The sequence below is a fragment of the Choloepus didactylus genome, chromosome 13 (genome assembly GCF_015220235.1).
Source record: "Choloepus didactylus isolate mChoDid1 chromosome 13, mChoDid1.pri, whole genome shotgun sequence".
Lineage (NCBI taxonomy): Eukaryota > Metazoa > Chordata > Mammalia > Pilosa > Megalonychidae > Choloepus > Choloepus didactylus.
This window is the reverse complement of record NC_051319.1, coordinates 16,110,601-16,132,049: the sequence shown is the minus strand read 5'-3', so window position 1 is coordinate 16,132,049 and position 21,449 is coordinate 16,110,601. Positions and strand designations below refer to the sequence as shown.

General features: G+C 35.1%; 1 protein-coding gene across 1 annotated transcript in view; it reads left to right on the top strand.

Moving 5' to 3' along the window:
- The window catches only part of HOMER1 (homer scaffold protein 1), a 155,159-nt gene that overhangs the window by 49,974 nt on the left and 83,736 nt on the right, over nucleotides 1-21,449 (top strand). The window contains exons 2-4 of the mRNA XM_037801413.1: nucleotides 10,544-10,700; nucleotides 14,943-15,074; nucleotides 18,611-18,703. Of these exons, the coding sequence (XP_037657341.1) occupies nucleotides 10,544-10,700; nucleotides 14,943-15,074; nucleotides 18,611-18,703 (382 nt within the window). The remainder of the gene's footprint in view (nucleotides 1-10,543; nucleotides 10,701-14,942; nucleotides 15,075-18,610; nucleotides 18,704-21,449) is intronic.

Sequence of the window (21,449 nt, the reverse complement as noted above, 5' to 3'; positions counted from 1 at the left end):
AGTCTCTCTGTCCTTTCTTTGTTTCTCTGTCTGTAGGGCTCCCTTTAGTATCTCCAGTAGGGCAGGTCTCTTGTTAGCAAATTCTCTCAGCATTTGTTTGTCTGTGAAAAATGTAAGCTCTCCCTCAAATTTGAAGGAGAGCTTTGCTGGATAAAGTATTCTTGGCTGGAAATTTTTCTCACTCAGAATTTTAAATATATCGTGCCACTTCCTTCTTGCCTCCATGGTGGCTGCTGAGTAGTCACTACTTAGTCTTATGCTGTTTCCTTTGTATGTGGTGAATTGCTTTTCTCTTGCTGCTTTCAGAACTTGCTCCTTCTCTTCTGTGTTTGACAGTATGATCAGTATATGTCTCGGAGTGGGTTTATTTGGATTTATTCTATTTGGAGTTCGCTGAGCATTTATGATTTGTGTATTTATGTTGTTTAGAGGATTTGGGAAGTTTTCCCCAACAATTTCTTTGAATACTCTTCCTAGACCTTTACCCTTTTCTTCCCCTTCTGGGACACCAACGAGTCTTATATTCAGACGTTTCATATTATCTATCATATCCCTGAGGTCCGTTTCGATTTTTTCAATTTTTTTCCCCATTCTTTCTTTTATGCTTTCATTTTCCATTCTGTCATCTTCCAGGTCACTGATTCGTTGTTCAACTTCCTCTAGTCTTGTACTATGAGTGTCCAGAATCTTTTTAATTTGGTCAACAGTTTCTTTAATTTCCATAAGATCATCCATTTTTTTATTTAGTCTTGCAATGTCTTCTTTATGCTCTTCTAGGGTCTTCTTGATTTCCTTTGTCTCCCGTAGTATGGTCTCATTGTTCATCTTTAGTTCTTTGAGTAGCTGCTCTAGGTGCTGTGTCTCTTCTGGTCTTTTGATTTGGGTGCTTGGGCTTGGGTTATCCATATCGTCTGTTTTTTTCATATGCTTTATAATTTTCTGTTGTTTTTGGCCTCGTGGCATTTGCTGAACTTGATAGGGTTCTTTTAGGATTTGTAGACCAATTGAAGTCCTTATCTGTAATTTGTCAGATCTACAGCTTCGTGGAGTACACTTTCTCTAACTAACCAGCAGGTGGCGTCCACGAGCCACGTGTTCTCCACAAGCCAGTTCTCCCCTGCTTAGTCTTTTTGGTGAGTGGGGGAGTGAGTCTTGTGGGGTCCAATTGGTGTACCAAGCTTGCGTGTGTAGTTGGTGTTGCCTGCCCTGTATATGGGGCATGTTTCTGGGCAGTCAGGGAGGGGGGGTGGCCCTAACAATCAAATCTCCCTGGTGATCCTAGAGTTTTAAAGCTGCTGCAATAGTCTAATCCTTCAGTTCAGTCCTGCCACAGTTTGTCTCTGCCACTGACCCACAAGTCCTTGGTATTGGCGTATGGCTCCTGAGACTTGCAAGTGGGCCCCGCTTCCAGGCCGTGCACCCCGGGTCCTCTGTTGAGGGATGACTGTGCTATGTCACAGGTGAGTGCCGTCCCCCCAGGGCAGTTCTGGGCTGCTGGGCTGTGTAGGGAGGCTCCCAGTCTGCTGAAATGATGGCTGAATGGGGCTCTGTTAATTCACACTGCTCTACCTTCCCAACTCTGGGACAGTCAACTGAGGTTGCAGGGAAGGCTAATGTCCATGCCCAGTTTTGTGGTGTGTGCCTGTTATTTGAAGCACTTCTGTCACACTGGGTTTTATGGGGCAGCTCTGGGCTATGGGGCTGGCAATGGGCAGGAGTGTTTCCTGTCCACCAGGATGATGGCTGTGAGCGGACACCCCCCTTTTCTTGGGAAGTTGTGGTGTTTAGTGAATTTTCTCAGCCACTGGATTATTGCTTTTTGTCTCAGAGCTCTCTTAGTTCTGCTCTTGACTTGACCTGCCCAAATTGCAAGTCTTTGAAGCTTTCTGTATTGGGCTTCTTAGAGTAATTGTTTTAGAAAAAGAAAAAAGGATTAAAAAGGATTTAAAAAAAAAAAAGGGGCCCTCCTCAGAGATCTAATGGGTTATTGAAATGCTAAGAGACAAAGCAACCAGGGCCATTAAGGAAAGGTCCACAGGGCAGAGAGATCAGCTTTTCTTCGGGATTTGCATATGCACCTCAGGACCTGAGGTCTGCCCTTCCCCTTTCTATGTTCACCAGAACTCCAAAAATCCTCCGCTTTTATTTTGGAGTTTTTCGTGTTGTTTTTTTTCTATGCCTGTCTCCTCTCTGCTGGGCTGGCTGCTCTCAGATTCTCTGGTGTCTGGTCTCAGTCTATCTATGGTTGGAGTTTGGATCAGTAGAATGAGTTTCCGATAAGGGCAGCCACTGCAGTTCTCCCTTCTCCTTCCCGGAGCTGACAGCCCCTCCTCCCATGGGACTGAGCCTGGCAGGGAGGGGCGCGGGTCCTCTGGCCGCAAAAACTTACAGATTTCGCTGATCTCAGCAGTTCCACGTTTTCATGAGTGTTGTATGAAGTATGCCCAAAGTCAGATTGCTCTGTGGTGTCTAGTCCATGCAGTTCCTGGCTTTCTACCTACTTTCCTGGAGGATTAACTAAAACATACAGCTCACCAGTCCACCATCTTGCCCCGCCTGTCATCCCTTAATCTTTTAAATGCAGCAACTGATTAAAGTGCTTCAGAGTAAAGAAATACTAAAGTCACTTCTGTTGTGGCTTAATGAAAGGATTATGGCCTAATGAAAAGAAATGAAGTAAAACTCTTAAAATGAGGGATCATATATAAGGAACATAAACAGTGTTGTTGCTGTTTTAGTGTATAGTCATAATTTAATAATCTTAAATTCCAATGGAAATTTTATTTGTTCATTTTCTTTAAATTTGGAAATAAACCAAATGCTCAATGTCATCAAAGTATTTCTGATGTTCATTTGCTGTAATGCAAACCATGATTTTAAAAAAATCCTTCATTTGGATGTGTAAATAATTGAGTAGAAAGCCAAAGCACCCAGATCATATGATTTTAAAAAATCCTTCCAGAAAAGATGTTTTGTAGTTATTCATGTTACATTTTTAGTCTGTATGCCCCTCTGTTGTAGTAATATCACTTTACAGTTTTGTATTTGCTGTATAGTAGTTTGCAAGTTTGAAAAAACATGTGCCTGCTATGTTTTTGCTTCATCACTAGATGGAGTTCTTGTAGTATAATTACGTGTAGCCATTAGTAGAATAATCTGCTTTCCTCAAATTAAGAATATATTAAAAAAAAAAAGATGAAGAAGAAAGAGCAATCAGCTATTAAACACATAGCATGGTAGAAGGGATATGCAATTGGTAATATGTAGTCGTAATCTTTGACCAGCTTCGAAACAGCCATGTGTGGGGTGTGTGTGTGGAGTGTGTGACAGAGGGAGAGTTTTAAACTGGTTCTCTAATAATCATGCTGGATTACAATTCATATTATTATTGTACTGGACACTTCTTTTTAGGAAATTCCGGTGCTTGAGTCTCTGAAGACATGCTGTGCCATTCACAGTGGCACTGAAGCTAAAATTTTCTGGTATCAAATCTAAAGTTAAAGGATCATTAGTGTTTTCTACTCCTTGACTTACCCTTGTCCATATGCTTTGGCTTTAATAAGTGTTGTTCAGCTACTCTTGCCACTTCAGACTCCGAAAAACAAGGTGAAGATAGGATATTTTTTTGTTTACTTTCTAATTATTTACTGCTATCAAGGAGGGAATTTTCACCAGGAATTGAATGTACCTTCAGCACTTTTAGTCCCACAGTTAGGCATGTTTGGATTTCTGTTCTTTCCTACTTTTCTCTTTATTCTTCTTTATGAATGATAAAAATAGTTTCATACAGTGTACTAAGTCAGTTGAGTTCCAAGCTATTAAAAATTGTCACTAGTTCTGTGGCTTTTTGCAGTATTCAAAAATGGTTCCTAAAACACTCTTTTCTAAGTGTTGATTGTGATGTTTTCCTCCACAAAGCCATTTTAAAAAATACGTTAGTACCTACCTGTACAAGGCTAAAAAGTTATATTGTACTTAAGGGGTTGTAGAAAGGAATAACAGTCCTGTGTCCTATCCATCCCTTCTTTCAGCCCCATCCTCAGAGACAACTACTTTTAAAAATTCCAATTTTTATTTCTTTCAGTGGTTGCCTCTATGTCTCTGATATGCTCTTCTACTGTTATTTCTTGATTAAAAACTTTGATATTAAATCCTTAATAGCAGAAAGTCTATTGATAGTGAACTTCTACTCTTCCACCTCTCACTTTCCCCCTCTTACCCTTTCCATCCCTGTCAATACAGGTATAAATTAATCCTACAAATTTAATCTTATACATTTCTACAGTTGTTACCCCTACAATTTTAAGTGGGGCCCTATAAATCTAATTGTGTATACTGTTGGATTGTATTGTGAAGTTAGTGACAGGAAAGCCAGTAGCTGGCCAGTCAGGAGTTCTGGGGGACAAGGAAACAACTGCCAAATCACGTATTATTGAGGAAGGACGTTATTGCAGTATTTACTATAGTAAAACTCTTTCTTCACATATCATTTGTGTAATTTTTTAAGTGAAACTGTCCCAAACAATTAGGAAACTTGTTTTATCATATAAGAAGTCTGGAGTTAGACTGATTCATGGATTCAGAGATCTATCAGGGAGCCAGATTCTTTGTCTTCCATCTGCTGTTCTTAACAAAGAATATTGGCTTTGTTCTCAGGTTAGCTGCCCTCAAGCTATTAAGATGGTTTCTTCAGATCTCGATGTCACATGCAAACACAACATTTTTTTTTAAGAGAACATCCTTTCCAAATGTGAATCTCTTTGTGACTGTACCAAGTAGCTCCTAGCAAACTTAACCTCTCATTTCATTAACCAGAATTACATCAAATGCCCATTCCTAAACCAGTTTCTGGCAAGGAGAATAGGATTGCCCCATAATTATTTTAGTGATGCTCACAGTCACGTGGAGGAGGGTAATGGACGAAGGATAGCTGAGGTTTGTTAGGAAGGAGTGAAGAGGAATAATTCGTTGGGTAATCAGATGACAATGTTTGTAGTAGTAAACTCTCAACTGAAAATGTTATCACTCTGTTTCTTAAAGTTCTGCCAGGCTTTCTTGTGAAAAATTAAATAGAGAAGGAATTATTTGAAGTCATAGCCTTTATATCTCCTCTGCTATAACATCCATTTGGAATTGCATATCTAAAAAGGACATTTAGAAGCTAGGCATTAAGGGAAGACTGAGAAATGTAGAACTTCTCTTCCTTCCCTTAGCTTGATTTTATTTATTGGACTCACAACCTTGTACTTCCTTAGAATGTAGATTATTTATTTAAGCCATTACATAATGTTTGCAAAAGTATAGACTTCGGTAGTAATTTTTGAAAAGCATTGTAATTGATTTTTTTAAATAAAAAATATCCAAATGACAAATGTTAATTTTTTGCTTTTTTTCTGGATATAGAACTTACATATCTCTTGGCAAATAGCCTTTCTGTTTTGTTTCAATTTCTCATGTTCCTCATTTCTTTCTTGTTACACAAATACCTGAGAACTAAATGTGGTATGTCTTTATGTCAACTCTAATGAGTTTGAATAAGCCTTATTATTTTTTTTTGTGGCTTAAACAACAAGAACTTATTGGTTCACAGTTTTGAGGCCAGGAGAAGTCCAGAAAAGCCATCATCAAGGCGATGTTTTCTCCCAGAAGATTGTGGTGTTCTGGGGCTGGCTGCTGGCGATCCTTGGTCCTGGGTTCCTCTCTCACATGGAAACGCACAGGGCAGCCTCTCCTGGCCTCTCACTTCTCTTCTGGTTCCACTGACCTTCAGAATAAGCTTTATTTTTAAAATAGCATTCTGATTTTACAACTTTTTACTCAGGGTCCTCTCATACTCACATTTCCAATTTTCTATATCCATATTGAGTTTTAGAGTCTATCACTTTATATAATTATTTTACAGAGTTTTAGCCCAAGATGAAGAACTTCAGTTATTCATATATTAGCTTCCTAGAATTTTTATTTTATGAACCAACAGGAAAATGCCCCAATAAGCTTTTCTTACAGCACTAAGATAGTTTAACTACTTACTGTCCTGGCTATTAATATAAGAAAAATGGATTTTCTAGGATTAAAAAATAATTTTTGTGTGTGTTTATGTATGTGTATCATTTTTTCTTCTAAGCTGATTTAAAGTATTGTAGGCCAACTCTATTTGCTTTAAAATAATTTTTAGTTACTTTTAAGTATGTTTATAATTTTCTATAATAAGATGTTAAAAGAGAAAAATAAAACAATAAAATGTTAAAAAATAGATTTTTAGATTAATATTTAGTTTCTTCAAAGTGTTACTTCAGTATCCTTAATATTTAAGAAATAATACTGTAGATATTATTAAATAAAGTCTCAATTTTGTATTATGTCTTTTATATATGTTTTCTAGTGGACTTGACAACATAAATATAATTACTAATATAAATAAAGATGTTGGGATATGCAGACCAGCTTTTAGTGAGTTATATATTTATTTTGAAATTTATCATTTGATCCTCATATGGTTATATATTGCTATGGAATGTGAATGTCTTACATGAAAAAGTCCTGAGTTCAAATAATTTTGCCACATGCTCATTTATTTAAGTTTAAATGCCTTTCTTTATGCAGGGCTTCTCAGAACTTTTAATATACTCATGCATATTATAAATATTAAAGAATGGGGTATAACTCTGTGCTTACCAAACTTAAACATGGAACACCCATTTCCTTTTAACTCACTTTGGAAATGCTAGTTTGATGTAGTTATTAGTGCAAATTGTTGTTAAAAAAAACAAAAGTAGTGTGTCTAATCTTTATTTATGATGAGTACCATCCAGTTTATTTGAAAAAGTATTAACTTTAACACTTGGACACTTGGGACAATCAGTTTCAAATGTTTTACAGATCTTTTTAAGATAAGAGTTTCGAGTTTTCAGTATAGCTTCTCTACCGTTTCTTCTACAGTTTTTCTCTAAATTGAAATTTATCACTATGCTTAATGTTGAAAAGTGTCTCACACAGACTATTGATCTCAATTTTAATTCCAGTCTCATCTTCTGTACTAAGGTTCAAGCTAATATTTTTTTATCTTCATTTTATTGAGATATATTCACATACCATGCAGTCATACAAAACAAATCGTACATTCGATTGTTCATAGTACCATTACATAGTTGTACATTCATCACCTAAATCAATCCCTGACACCTTCATTAGCACACACACAAAAATAACAAGAATAATAATTAAAGTGAAAAAGAGCAATTGAAGTAAAAAAGAACACTGAGTACCTTTGTCTGTTTGTTTCCTTCCCCTATTTTTCTACTCATCCATCCATAAACTAGACAAAGTGGAGTGTGGTCCTTATGGCTTTCCCAATCCCATTGTCACCCCTCATAAGCTACATTTTTATACAACTGTCTTTGAGATTCATGGGTTCTGGGTTGTAGTTTGATAGTTTCAGATATCTACCACCAGCTACCCCAATTCTTTAGAACCTAAAAAGGGTTGTCTAAAGTGTGCGTAAGAGTGCCCACCAGAGTGACCTCTCGGCTCGTTTTGGAATCTCTCTGCCACTGAAGCTTATTTCATTTCCTTTCACATCCCCCTTTTGGTCCAGAAGATGTTCTCCGTCCCACGATGCCGGGTCTACACTCCTCCCCGGGACTCATATTCCACGTTGCCAGGGAGATTCACTTCCCTGGGTGTCTGATCCCATGTAGGGGGGAGGTCAAGCTAATATTTTTAAGTTCCTGACCTGAAAGTTCTATATGCAAACCCCAGAGACATATAAAACATGTTCGAAACTGAGCTCATTCTCGCCCTCTCCCTTCTCCCAATCCCAGACTTCATTTTCTGGTTCCCATCCTTGCTAGTGGCACTGGATTTCTTGTTTCTAAAACAGAACTCTAGGAAACTCAGATTCATCCTTCATCCTTTACATAATGATATTTCAATGTTGGCACTATTGACATTTGGGGCTGATAATTCTTTGTTGTTGGCACCATCTCGTGCAATGTAGGAAGTTTAACAACACCAGTCTTACCTGCTAGATGCCAGTAGCAACCACCCTCAGTTGAGACAATCAAAATTGTCTCCAGATATTGCAAAATCACCTCCTGTTTGAGAATCACTGCCCTACATCCAGTCTTACTTAATCTTACTGTTTCTACTTCCTAAATATACCTTAAATCGCTCCTCACACTTCTTTATCCCACTCCCTGACCTTAATGCCTGGGATTCTTCAGTAGGGTTTTGAATATCCTCCCTATGTCCAATGTTGTCTCCCTCCAATCCATCCCCTTCACTGCTGCCAAAGTTACCTTACTCAAATGCAGAACTGTTCACTATTTAAATCTCTTGGTATCATCCAGTGGAGACCCTAGAGAACTAGGTTTTCTCTCTACCTCTGGCATCATTCTTTAAAAGCACTCACACTCACCTAAGATTCTTGCAACACGCAACAATGTACTGTGCTGTCTTTTTCCACTGTGCCTTTGTACATTCTGGACTGTGCTCTATTTCAAAATTCTATTCCTCTGTTGTAGCCATTAGTCACTAACTTTTGAAGAATCAAACACAATGAAGAATATTTTATTTTTTAACGTATCTATCTTCCCTTGCTAGACTGAACTCTTCAGAGATAGGGACCATCTCTAGCCCAGTTCTTGGCATGTAATAGATATTCATTAAAAGTTTGAATCATTTTTTAGTATGCCCTGTTAGATGTAGTGACATCCTCATTACTTCTTGGAATTCTGTTCCCTGTAGCAGAAGTGAAAACTATTTCCCTAATCTTTATCATCAAGGCTTTGACAGGTAGGCTTTTTACCACAGAAATACTGAACTATAATTTTCTTTGAGAAACCAGCTGTTCAGAAGAGAATTGAAGAAAGCAGTGTACTTAGTTGCTATTTAAATGTCATTTGCTTGTGTAAGATTACTTGGATTTTTATTCAGAAGAGAATTAAAGTGATTAATATGATGTAGAAAGTATTTACCGGACTTAACACATTAAATTTCTGTTGAATAAGAATTTGCTGATTGGTCATATAAAGCTTGCAAAAGCAGTATCATTGTTTTAGAAACTATTTTAGCTTTTTAGAAAATATATTTATTAGAAAATATTCCTATAATTACCAGCCTGCACTATTTAGAAATTTACCCCCTCAAATGAAAAATAAAATGTTTAAGTCAGTTGACTAGAGTGTTCCCCTACCCTTCCTTACAAGCCTTAATAAATAGAGCTTTCTGTGATTGGATTTTCCTATGTATTGAAAATAGCCACAGTTGGTCTGACCAACTACGCTTATACTTAGAACTTTCATGAAAAAGGTAAAAAAAAGAAAAATAGCAGTTAGAGGGCTTTTGGAAGATAATTGAAGCTATATCTCCAGCCTCATTGAAAGTCAAGGATCTGCGGGTGGGGAAAGAGATGATGAATAAGACCTACTCCCAATTCAGACTAATTCTTCATCCTGGCACAATGCCCTGCCAGATTGTTAATAATTATTTATCCAAAGAATTCATATATAATGGCAGTTAAGAAGTGAGGATTTTCTGCTTAATTTATTAGGGAATGGCACAAAATGTATTATTTCCTTTTAAAAGATATTTTTTTAAATAAGAAAAATTGTTGTAACAGTTTCCAGAAATAAAACTGGGAAAGAGCTGTTTATCTTCAGGGAAGGTAACTGTCTTTCACACTCAACTCCCTAAGGGCTGAAGTAGCTGTAGGAGACATGTGACGCACGGCTCATTATTATTAACCTGAAAAGCCATTTTGCCAAGGACCCAGATTTGCCTTCCTGTTATTTTGATTTCTCTGTTCTATACTCTCTCCTCTCCTTTCTTTAAATTTAATTTTTTAAATTAAAATATTCTTTAAAATTAAAAATCTTTATTTAATTTTGAGCATTAAATATTACTGGTTAAAATTCTCTTTAGAACCTTGAGTTACTTTAGGAAAGAAAGGTTGTGTGTAAATGAAAGAAATTAGCTTTATTTGTGGTAAGTACTGTTTCCAAAATAATTTTTACTCAGAATTCGGAAAGTTTTACATTGTAATGTTTCTGTTATGCATAGATCATCTCATGCATGTTTTTCAGACTGTAAACATTCTGTAATAATCACAATATTTTGAATACGTACATTTTTTATTTCTGGTTTTTTAAATTATAATTTTAAAATCTCTATATCTTTAAGGCCCTACTTGAGCTAGGTAAAAATTATGTGGTTGTGAGCAACTTTGTCTTCCATATACTTTTCAAAGTAGTAGAGCTTATATTGAATGTAAACCTTTATAGTAAGTTATTTATCAGTAGAATAATTTAGTATTAAATGGGTAAAAACTTTTAACCTAATGAGAGTCAGATATAAGATAATTGTATTTTAACAGGGTAATTGTCCTAAAGAAGCTTATGATTGAATAATTAGAATATTCAAATTTGAAGAAGTTTCTCTTATTTTCAGAGATGGGGGAATGTCATCCTCATAGTGTTTGTATTTTCTTGTTCAATAGAATAGAGTTGGCTGCTTTCACTCAGTCATTTTATTTTCTTCCCTGCAGGGAACAACCCATCTTCAGCACTCGAGCTCATGTCTTCCAGATTGACCCAAACACAAAGAAGAACTGGGTACCCACCAGCAAGCATGCAGTTACTGTGTCTTATTTCTATGACAGCACAAGAAATGTGTATAGGATAATCAGTTTAGATGGCTCAAAGGTAAGTTAACTTTAAGTAATCTTGTAGTTTTGCTTTATACAGTAGAGCATTTCAATTTTACTTAGAGGATTTTATCATAATTAAAATAAAATAGTTTCTTTTGAGTTTTTAAAACTTAACTTTTAAAAAACAAAACTGATTATTCTTAGATTAGTAACATTTTTTGTCCAGTAAATTGCTTGGATTAACTACCTTATCATATTGAATTTATGCCAGAATATTCTGCAAATTTGAAGTCATTCAGTTTATTTGATAAATATTCATTGCACTTATGCTATGTATCAGGTACTATGCTAGTGCTAGTAACGTCATGGTGAGCAGAGTGGACATAGTCACTACTCTTGAGGCACATACAATCTATAAGGAACTAGAATTCTTTTCAAATATCCTTCTATAGACTGGTAGGCAGTTCAGAATCCCTAAAGCATATGAAATTGGTGTAGGTCAATACTAAAGCTCATATTCTGTGTCTGAAGAGAAGCCTAAGGACAAGACATAACAGTTTTAGTTTTAGGAGAGGCAAACTGTAATGTTTAAGAGCATGGACTGCGTGGGTTCAGATCTCAGCTCTGCTGTCTTCTGAGTGTGGTGACTGGGCAAATTTCTATACTTCTCTGACTCTGTGCTTTCACTCCAGTACTGGTAGTTGTAAGCATTAAGTGAGTTAATAGCTGCAAAGCACTTTGATGCCGGTACATGGTATGCCCTTCAAGAAGTTGGAGAAGGTTCCATTTTACCCTCAATAAATTTGGTATAACACACTAAAAGAAATTCCAAATGTCAGATTCTGGATATAAAGTGTATCGAAAGGGAACTCTCCATTCTTCTTCTCCTTTAAACTTTTTTGAAGCAACGAGGCCTTTCCCTTCCCTGAAATTTTAATGATTAGTGTAGAAGTTAAAAGCACAGACTGTAGAGCCGACTATCTGGTTTGAATTTTTGCTCCACCACTTGTTACTCTGTGACCTTAAGCAAGTTATTTAACTTCTGTGTGCCTCAGTTTTCTCATCTGTAAAATACCTACACTATTACACTATGGGATTATTGTGAGGATTAAATAAATTAATTTAAGTAAAAACACTTCAAATGTGCATAGTGGTCACTATGCAAACGTTTCCTGCTATTATTGTTACTAATATTATTATTAGGCTATTAATAATGTATTGCCTAGTATTTGGGGGAATAAAAGATCTTTTTTGTTCAATGCTAAACTTTCAATCTATGCTTTCTGTGTGCTTATTCCTTATCTCCCTAATTAGATTATAGGACTCCAGGGGCTATTTGTACTTTATTTTGATCAATGCATTGTACATAAGTGACCCACATGTATTTATTTGAATAATTGATCTTCTTTTCATTTTCACTTGAAGAATTTAAAGGACTTGGGAAATAGTGATAGTTAATTTCTGTGTTGCTTTATTTGATGAAGAATATTATTTGTCATATTTTTAACTGTTTGATTTAGTGACATTAACAAATATTAAGTAGTATAATCTCAGACTCTAGAGTGTTAATTTTTCCCTGACTTGAACCTTCTTATGCTGTGTAATCTGTTTCTCTCTTAATCCACGCCACAGATAAGATGACAGGAGGGTTAAATGGTATATAAAAGTAAAGATTAGCTGAAATAGTCCCATGTTCAAGAAAAGAAACCATATGGAAGTGATTAAATAGATTTCAATTGCTAACTTAACCTTCACCAGAATAAAATACTTTGGGTTACTTTCAAGGGAGGAATTTTGATGATTAAATAATCATCATGTAGTCTTCCCTCTAATGCTATATGAATTATTGCTTCTGGCATTTCCAGTTTTGAATATACTTTGTTTCTTGTAATAATTGTGAAAAAGTTTTTGTTTTGTTTAACAAAATCTTTCTTTAGCAGAGTTATATTTTCTATTATATTTACCATTTTCTAGTTACTTTTCCAAACTGAAGCTAACTCTTGCAGTTCCTTGTAGGAATAGTTTTATGGTAAGCAGTAGTGGTTTATTTGACCTGACTAAAGGGATGTTTTTTCTCTTTCCCAATGTCATATATGCACTTCACGACTGAGTAATGGAAAGCACTTAAGTGCCCCTAGAAAATGTCCATTTGTTCTCACGTAGGGCGTAGGGCGTTCACTGTGCATGTAAAGCTTGCTTTAGGGTTTTCTAATCATGCTGCAGAGGTATCAGTATGCTGAGGGCTGGGATCAGGGCACTACGTGATCTGTAATGACACAGCATTTCTGCCACTTTGGCGTGAAAGGACAAGAACTCGGGGATTGAGAGACATATTTATTTTAAAGAACTAATTTTTTTTCTTTTAAATGGATTCATATTAGCTTTCTACTAAAATAATTCGAAAAAAACTTTTAAAGTGTGGGATCATCTATGTTTTAAATTTTTTTTTTTCCAGTGATAAAAGAAACCTCAAACAAGTAAAAGAGGTTCAGAATGAGGATTGAAAAGGGACTCTTAAACTTAAAAGCAGAAAGAAGTTAACTTGAAATAGCTCAAACATTGAGGTGGAGCAGTAACCAACAGCAAATTGCCCAGTGTTTTTAGATGCCTGTAAAACCTATTACTGTCCTGTTTTTTGAGAGTTATTAGGGTCACATGTCAAATGCCCTACTCTCCTTTGAAACTCTCAGATCCCAGCTCAGTTGTGCCCTCCTCGGGGAATACTTCAGGACCACCAAATCCAACACAGCGCCTGCCAGTCCTTTCGTTCTTGCCTTTCACCCTCGTGGCCTGGTCTTATGACCACAGCACTTAGTATTCCCTGAAGTTACATTGGTCAACTATTTATTAACTTGTGTGTTGACTGACTCCTTTTTATTTATTCTAGAATGTAATCCATGGTTACATTGCATGACCTTTTCATTGTTGTATCCCAAGTTTTGAGAATTACATTTAGCATTTCGTAGGGGCTCAATAAAACATTTTGAATAAATGAGTGATTCCTTGCTATTTCTTAATACATTCTTCTCAATTTAATCTTTCATTTGATGATAATCCTACAAGTTAGGGCTGTTGCTAGCCCCATTTTATGGGATCAAAAATAACACACTGGGAAAAGCAGTTTTTGAACTCTCAAGAGTAAGGAAAAATCTGAGTATGTAAATTGATCACAGGTGAAAATGCTTGATCAAGAATAAGGATTCTCATTTTCTAGTAGATGACACATGGATTATTGTTAAGATTCTGAAAGCAAGGGGCCACTTTATTTCACTGTCCTCTTGAGTAGGACAAGTATCACACATTCATTGTTATAACTTTACCAATACCTGCATAGCTCAAAGATATTTAAATGTGTACTGTTTTTCACATGGCAAACACATTTAGCTGTGTTCTGAAAATGCTTCATTTTCAACAGTCACCAGATGACTGCTTATGGATTTGATATTAGGTATATTTTTATTAATATTGGAATCACTTTTTAATCTTAATTTTGGAGGGCATTTGACTACCTAACTGAAACTGATGCTATACTTTTATAGTATTGGTAGAAGGAATGAACTTAAGTTAATATTTTGTATTATAATACTTGAAATTTATTATGGTGGTCATCAAGGTTAGTGTCTAATAATGTAACAAAATACTAGTTTCCTAGGAAACTATGTGTTAAGCAGAAATGATAGTTATTCTTATTATGAATCTGTGCCATTTTATGGGAAAAGAAGTAAAGTATTTATTTAGGGATTTCTCCCCCGTGCCCCCCACCGCCCCATCAGTAAAGGAAAAAGTACTAAATGATTGAAAACCTTATAGCGTATTTCAGGTAAGTTAGCTTTAAGAAAATCCTTTCTTGGATTTTAGAAAAGAGTGTCAGTTGTTCTACTGATAATCATTTTTGAAAGATTGGGGGGGCGGGGGACTCACTTTTAAATAAATGACTATTGAGACTTACTTACTTCCAGTGAATATCATCCAAAATCAATAGATATGATCCTAAACATTCAAAAGGAAAAATTGGCCACATTAAAAATTCTTTAAAGTTTTTTGGATCATAGGACAATTTGAATATAAGATGCTTCAATTCTTGATAGACAAGAGTGCCCTTAGCTTTACAGTGGTATTAGTCACTGTATTTCCACATTGTTGCTTATAAGGCTATAAACCATTTATGTAACTTTTTTTATATATTTAACATTGTGGCCCATAAGGAATACTAAGTTTTTATGTAACTAAATGGTCCTGTATTTAAATGCCTTTTTGCTAATTTTGACTGGTTATTCATACTTGTTTTATTTTCCAGGCAATAATAAATAGCACCATCACCCCAAACATGACATTTACTAAAACATCTCAGAAGTTTGGCCAGTGGGCTGATAGCCGGGCCAACACTGTTTATGGACTGGGATTCTCCTCCGAGCATCATCTCTCAAAAGTAAGTTAAATCATAAGATCTGAACAGAAGTCTTTATCTTCAAGTCAGATGTCGTAAATGTACAATGGCAAATGGAGACTACAAAATAAAGGTGAAATTTGTTTAATAGTCTCAGCACAATTATAATGACCTTAGAGCAAGAAGCAAGAGATCATCAGATTCCTCTGCCAGTTAGAAAAATTATTGTACACATTATATAAACAGTTACCATTTTTTGAGAAGAATTTGAGTGGTTGTTAATTGTCCATGTGATAGGAAATACAAGGTGGTGGTTATCACTCAGAATGGACTTTTGTCAGGGATTAGCAACTCGGTGGAGATGGTTTGCAACAGTGCATAGCAAGATAGGTAGATGCAAGCTCTTCTGAATTGTGAAAACTGAAGCTGATAGTAGTATAGAATTTTTGACATGACGGCAGGTATATATAAATTACTGTAAGTGAAACTTGCCTTTAATAGTGACTTAGTGTATAGTGCTCTGAACCGTCTGATTCAGTGCAAAATGAGTTCTAACAGACTCTGTTAGGAGTCTATGATGATACTGATCAAGTAAATTACTGTAGCCAGAAAAGCCAATAAAATGCTGAGCATAATCAGGCCAAATAGAGGAAATAAAACTGTTGTCCTGCCTGCTCTGCACTTGTCCTGCAACTGTCCATGCAGTGTTCATACCAGCAGCACCTTACATTCTTGTAGATGTCACACAGAAAGAGGATATAATGTCAGAATACTAAGATGATAAGGAGATGAGTAGATTTACTTTTGCTCTTCAGATGTTATGCCCACCAGACCCACAGTTTAATGCTTCAGACCTCTGTGTTTGAATCATTCAGTTGAAATGCTAACCCTACATTTGAAACACTTCATGTATATTTTGGGATACACAGTATGTGATGGCTTGAGAGTTGAAATTGTTTAAATGCAAGGTAATCAGGTTCATGTGATACACCCTGTTCATATTACATTAAATATAAAGCAACTTATCTCAACAATCATTCATTCTTAAAAATGACTTCTTTTTAAAAATTTCATGCTTTTGTGAATATTTATTGACTTGAGGTTATATTAGATAGTCCAACTGTTGAAATTACCTACTTTGTTTCCTTTGTTTTAGTTGTACACATTCCTTATCACTGTGTTGTTTTCAAGTCTTTTTATCTTTTTAATATAAATTATTGTTTAAAGTTCAGTGTTAAGACTATTTTAACCTTTGCCTGAAGTGATTATAAATCATTCTGTATAGAATGATTAAAACAAGCAAGTTATCTGATTTGGGTTCCTGTACACATATCTTACTCTCTAAATACGTTTCTTGCCCTGCAGTATGAGTTGTCGGTACAAAGTGGAGTGACTGACCTTTATTCTAATGCTGTTGCCATTACTTAGAACCTTTTTTGGAACTCTCTTAGAATTGCCTGTTAAAACCTATAGCAAAAAACATAAAAATATATTCCACTTGCTGAAATTCTTGACTTGACCACACAGGAACTAAATTGTAGCTAATTTCTCACATAAACTTGCATGAAGTGGTTTTTGAGCCTAAGTAACTTTTTGACTATAAATTAAGATTTTTATTACGTATTTTTAGGTTACAGAGTAGCTAGTTAATGTGGTTAAGGAATAATTTATTAAATTCTGTCAATGATACTATCTTCTCATTTGAACTTTTCTCAGGGAATGCCTTTATATTTCAAGAATTGTGGGTGTTGTTTTTTTTTTTTTCTCTTTAAAATTAGCAGATGCTTTTGACCAACCTTACCGATAATGAATCCTAGTATTTTGAGGGTGGGTTGAGTATTAGGAAACAACACTTAAGCCCTTGGAGCCAATTCTAGTTTGTTTATTCTCTAGGCTTAGCTCTGAGAGCTCAAGATCAATCTCTTCACAATGTTTTGGTTCAAAAAAGTTAGTCTTACCTTGAAGACTAATTTTATGGCTTTGCAGACTATAGGGGAATTAAAGGGAACTTTAATCTTTTGCATAAATGAAGCAAGCATATAAATAAATATACTAGCTTGTTTTGTCTTTAAAAACCATGAGTGATTCAAAGTTTTGTAAGAGTTTGGAGAAAGCTTTGAGGACAGTTCTGGCCATGCACCTCTCAAAATGAGGGAGAGAACAGCATCATTGGAGGAAATGTCATCTGAGAGTGACCAGTGTGAGGAAAATTCCAGCTGTACTTGTATTGTTAGACTGCTTACTAAGTAGTAAGAAACTTAAGCCTTGAAAACCTAAGCTTTCACTTTTTTTTGTTGTTGAAAACTAAAGGTATAAAAAGTAACAATAGTGTAAGTTTTTATGAAGTTGAGAAGGGTTTTAAACATTAACTATTTTGAAATGCTAAATGAATGTAAGAAAAACGTATACTACTTCAAATTATATAAAGAGAAGTTAATTCGGGTTTTGTTTTTATTTCATTTCCACCAATGAGACAACTTTTTAGCTTTGTTTTCAGATTTTCTTAGAGTGAGAATACATTCTTTCCAATTAAAGACAGACAGTAGCACAAATTTAGCTCCCTGATCTATAAACTGTGGGTAGGGGTGACAATGTTGATGGTTAAAAGAATGAGTTGTGATAATGACAACTTTAGTTTTGACCCTCCTCCATCTCCACAAGACAGAAGAGTACCATGAGTCTTTCTTTGCTCCTATCATTTCCCAAGATGGAAATTAAATCAGGGATGACTGGGGATGGGATGGGGGTGGGTTTTGAAGAGGATGCTATAATTTCATATTTTTATTGCCAACTCTAACAACTGTTTTATAGTTACATTGAGATTTTGGGTTTTTTAATTTGGTTATTTTATAACATTAACTTAATCTCTCTGATAATAATGGTAGACTAGCTTCCACTCCTAACCTGAAGAGGTACTATTTGTGGCCATAATTCTTTCTACTTCTCTTTGAGTTCCTAAGAATTAGCATTTTGTGTACAAATAATTTTTATTTTGAAATTGTTTCCAATTTTAAAGACTTTGGTAGAGAATCTTACTATTTTCTGCTGCTGTACATTAGCTCGTTAGGAATCTTTGAAAATGAAGTTTTAGTAATGTCAGTTAGTGGTAATAATAAACCTTGTTATTCTAATTGCTAAAAATAAAATGCCTTACACAATACGAGCATTTATATTCTAATAAAAGTTAAAAACATGCTCTGAATACTGTGATGTTTGGGAGTGAATACTTGAAGAAAATCTGTTTTATTGGTGATAAACAATGCTGATTCTATCCCCACCTTTACCCTCCACTTTGGTCTTAGTAAATTATTTCTGATTAATCATGAAATAAGCTACCTGACACCAAATTCTAACTTTATGTCATGTGATGTTTTTTAAATGATTTGTCAAAATATCTTATAGTGTACAAAAAAATGTTTGTTATTAGGTTTCTTTTTGTCATTTTCACATTACATCTGTAATTGATTTTGGGCCTTTGTCTAAGAGTCAATTATTTAGAAAGTAAAGGAAAGCTGAGGTAAAAGTGGGCTCAGTGACTTATTTTTATTTGGTAACGTATATAGTCTTTATACATTCAGTTTGCAGAAAAGTTTCAGGAATTTAAAGAAGCTGCTCGACTAGCAAAGGAAAAATCCCAAGAAAAAATGGAACTTACCAGTACGCCTTCACAGGTGGGTATTTCATTTCTATTCTTATTTATGAGCCTTGTTTCTTTCAAATGATATCCTTTATACCAGAGTTAAATTTGGGAAAACCATGGCAAAATTAAAGGAATTTCCAAAGTGGACATAAAAATATACCCTTTAGTTAATCCTGCCCTGGTGGTGAAAGCTTTATCTATATGCCAGTGTCTACAAGACTCTTTTTTTTTTTTAACAGGACTTGGGTTAATAAAAGTTAAAGCTGAGTATTTAATGTGATACAACTTAAAAAGGAAAGTATATAAAGCGGATAGATTGGCCTGTGGCTTGTTCTGTATGATTTTAGAGTATATTTCAAACTGTCAGTTGAACCACCTGCTTCATGCTTAGCAGTGAGACACAAAAGTTACAGGTTTTATAAGAGAATCACTTTTTCCTTTAACAAAGGAGCTAATTAATACCTGTTACTATATAACCTCTTAGGACCTTTTAAGAGGAGCTAATTAATACCTGTTACTATATAATCTCTTAGGACCTTATTTAAGTGCAATAAATCTCAAATATTTTGATTTTCTTTAGTAAAGATGCCACTGCTATAAATGGATTTTTTTTTCTAAAGGATGCTCTGCATTAGCCAAGTGTTACAACCCTGAACTGAATTATTGAATACCTGTAAGTTAATATTGGTAACATAGAACGAATGTGGATTTACTGAAATAGATACTATACAAACTACTTTTATGACCTCTGGAAAGGTTTGCTGAAATTTTCTGGATATTATTCTGTTTTTATAAGGACAGTACAGATATTTCTCTAATCGTGTTATTTGTCTCAGTGTAGTATATTTATCCACTTCTCTCTTGGATTTCCTGATGTGTTTTCCTACTAGGCATTGGCAATGAGAATAGAGAGGTGAAATAACCATGGTGAAATTGAATTTGGTGGGAATGGGGTAGGGGAAGAAGGGTGCTAAAGAATGAGTTAGATTTTTTGGAAATATTTGGTTATTTGGAAATAGATATTCTTGGTTCATAGAGTGAACTTCAGAAAAGGGTTTCTATTTCAGATATTGAATGTGAATTCTAAAGGGACATCTAATTGAATATGCCCAGTGCATAGTTGAAAATTTGGATTGAGTTCAGAAAAAGTCCCAGGAGTCATCAACAAATTGGTTGTAGTTAAAGCTGTAGCTGAGACTGATGTTTCCCAGAAAGAGAATAGAATGGAAAGAGAGGAGAGGCAAGGGTCAAAATTACTTTTGGATTGTCACTTAAGGCATTTGAGGGAGGAAAAAAGAAGCTAGGGACGGATACTGAGAAGAAGGATGCAATTGTTAGCACAGAAGTCAAGAGAAGAGCATTTTAAGTTAGAGACTATAGTTGGCAATGTCAGATGCAGAGTTCCAGTAGTATGGTAAAGAAACTTTTTATTTTGAAATAATTTCAAACTTAGAAGACAGTTGCAAAAAATAATACAAACCCCATACAGAGAACCTTCAACATAGCCCCACATCCTCCGATTGCCAGGTCTACCACTTTTGACATTTTGCCATCTTCACCATATCTTTCTTTCTTTCTCCCTTTCCTTTCCTTTCTCCCTTTCCTTTCCTCTCCTCTCTTTTCTTTTTCTTTTCTTTCCTGTTCTCTAACTTTTCTTTTCTTTGCATTTCTTTTTCCTCCGTCCCTCCTTCCCTCTCTCCCTGCCTTTCTTCCTACATTTGAGAACAGGTTGCATACATCATACTCCTTGAACACATAATACTTCTGTGAACATTTCCTGTGAATAAGGATATTTACTTATGTAATCACTTTAAGTTATCTAGTTCAAGAAGTTTAACATTGATATAAAGCTCATATCCTATATTCCAATTTTTTTCTCATGTCCCAATAATATCTTTTTGAGCCTTTTCTCTTCCATTCTTAAATCCCATCCAGTAGAATGTATTGCTTTGCATTTAACTGTCATTATCTCTTTAGTTTCTCTCTTTTTTTTTTCTTAAATTGTGGAACCATGTATACAACATAAGTCTTCCCATCCCAGCCCTTCCCAAGCTTACCATTCAGTGGGATTAATCACATTCACAATGTTATATTACCCTAACCACCATCCATTACTATAACTTTTCCTTCACCCCAGACAGAAACCCTACATTTATTTTATATTAATTCCCCATCCCTGGTAACCTTATTCTACTTTCTATCTCTGAGTTTGTATATTCTCTGATATTTTCTTTGTTACCATGGGGCTTAAATTTAATATCCTAGATCTATACCAATATTGTTTGCTTTGGTACCAACTTCACAACTTTGATAGCATACACAAACTATGTTCCTATACCCCTCTGTGTCTCCAATTTTATGTAGTACTTGTCACAGATTACATGTTCATACATTATGAGTCCAAAACCATTGATTTATCATTGCATTTTATGCATTACCTTTTAGATCCTGTAGGAAGTAAAAAGTGAAATTACAAATCAAAAATAGTACAGGAGATTTACTCATGCCATTACATCTACTGAAGATCTTTTATTTTCTCATGTGGCTTCTGTCAATTGTCTAGTTTCCTTTTCTTTCAACCTACAAAACTCCTTTTAGCATTTTTTATAGAGTCAGTTTAGTGGTCATGAAGTCCCTCAGCTTTTGATTATGTGGAAATGTCTTAATCTTTCCCTTATTTTTGAAAGAGAGTTTTGCCAGGTATAGAATATATAAGATTACAGTTTCAGTTGAAACCTGAACATTTTGATATGTTTTTTTGATATTTTTTGCTTTCA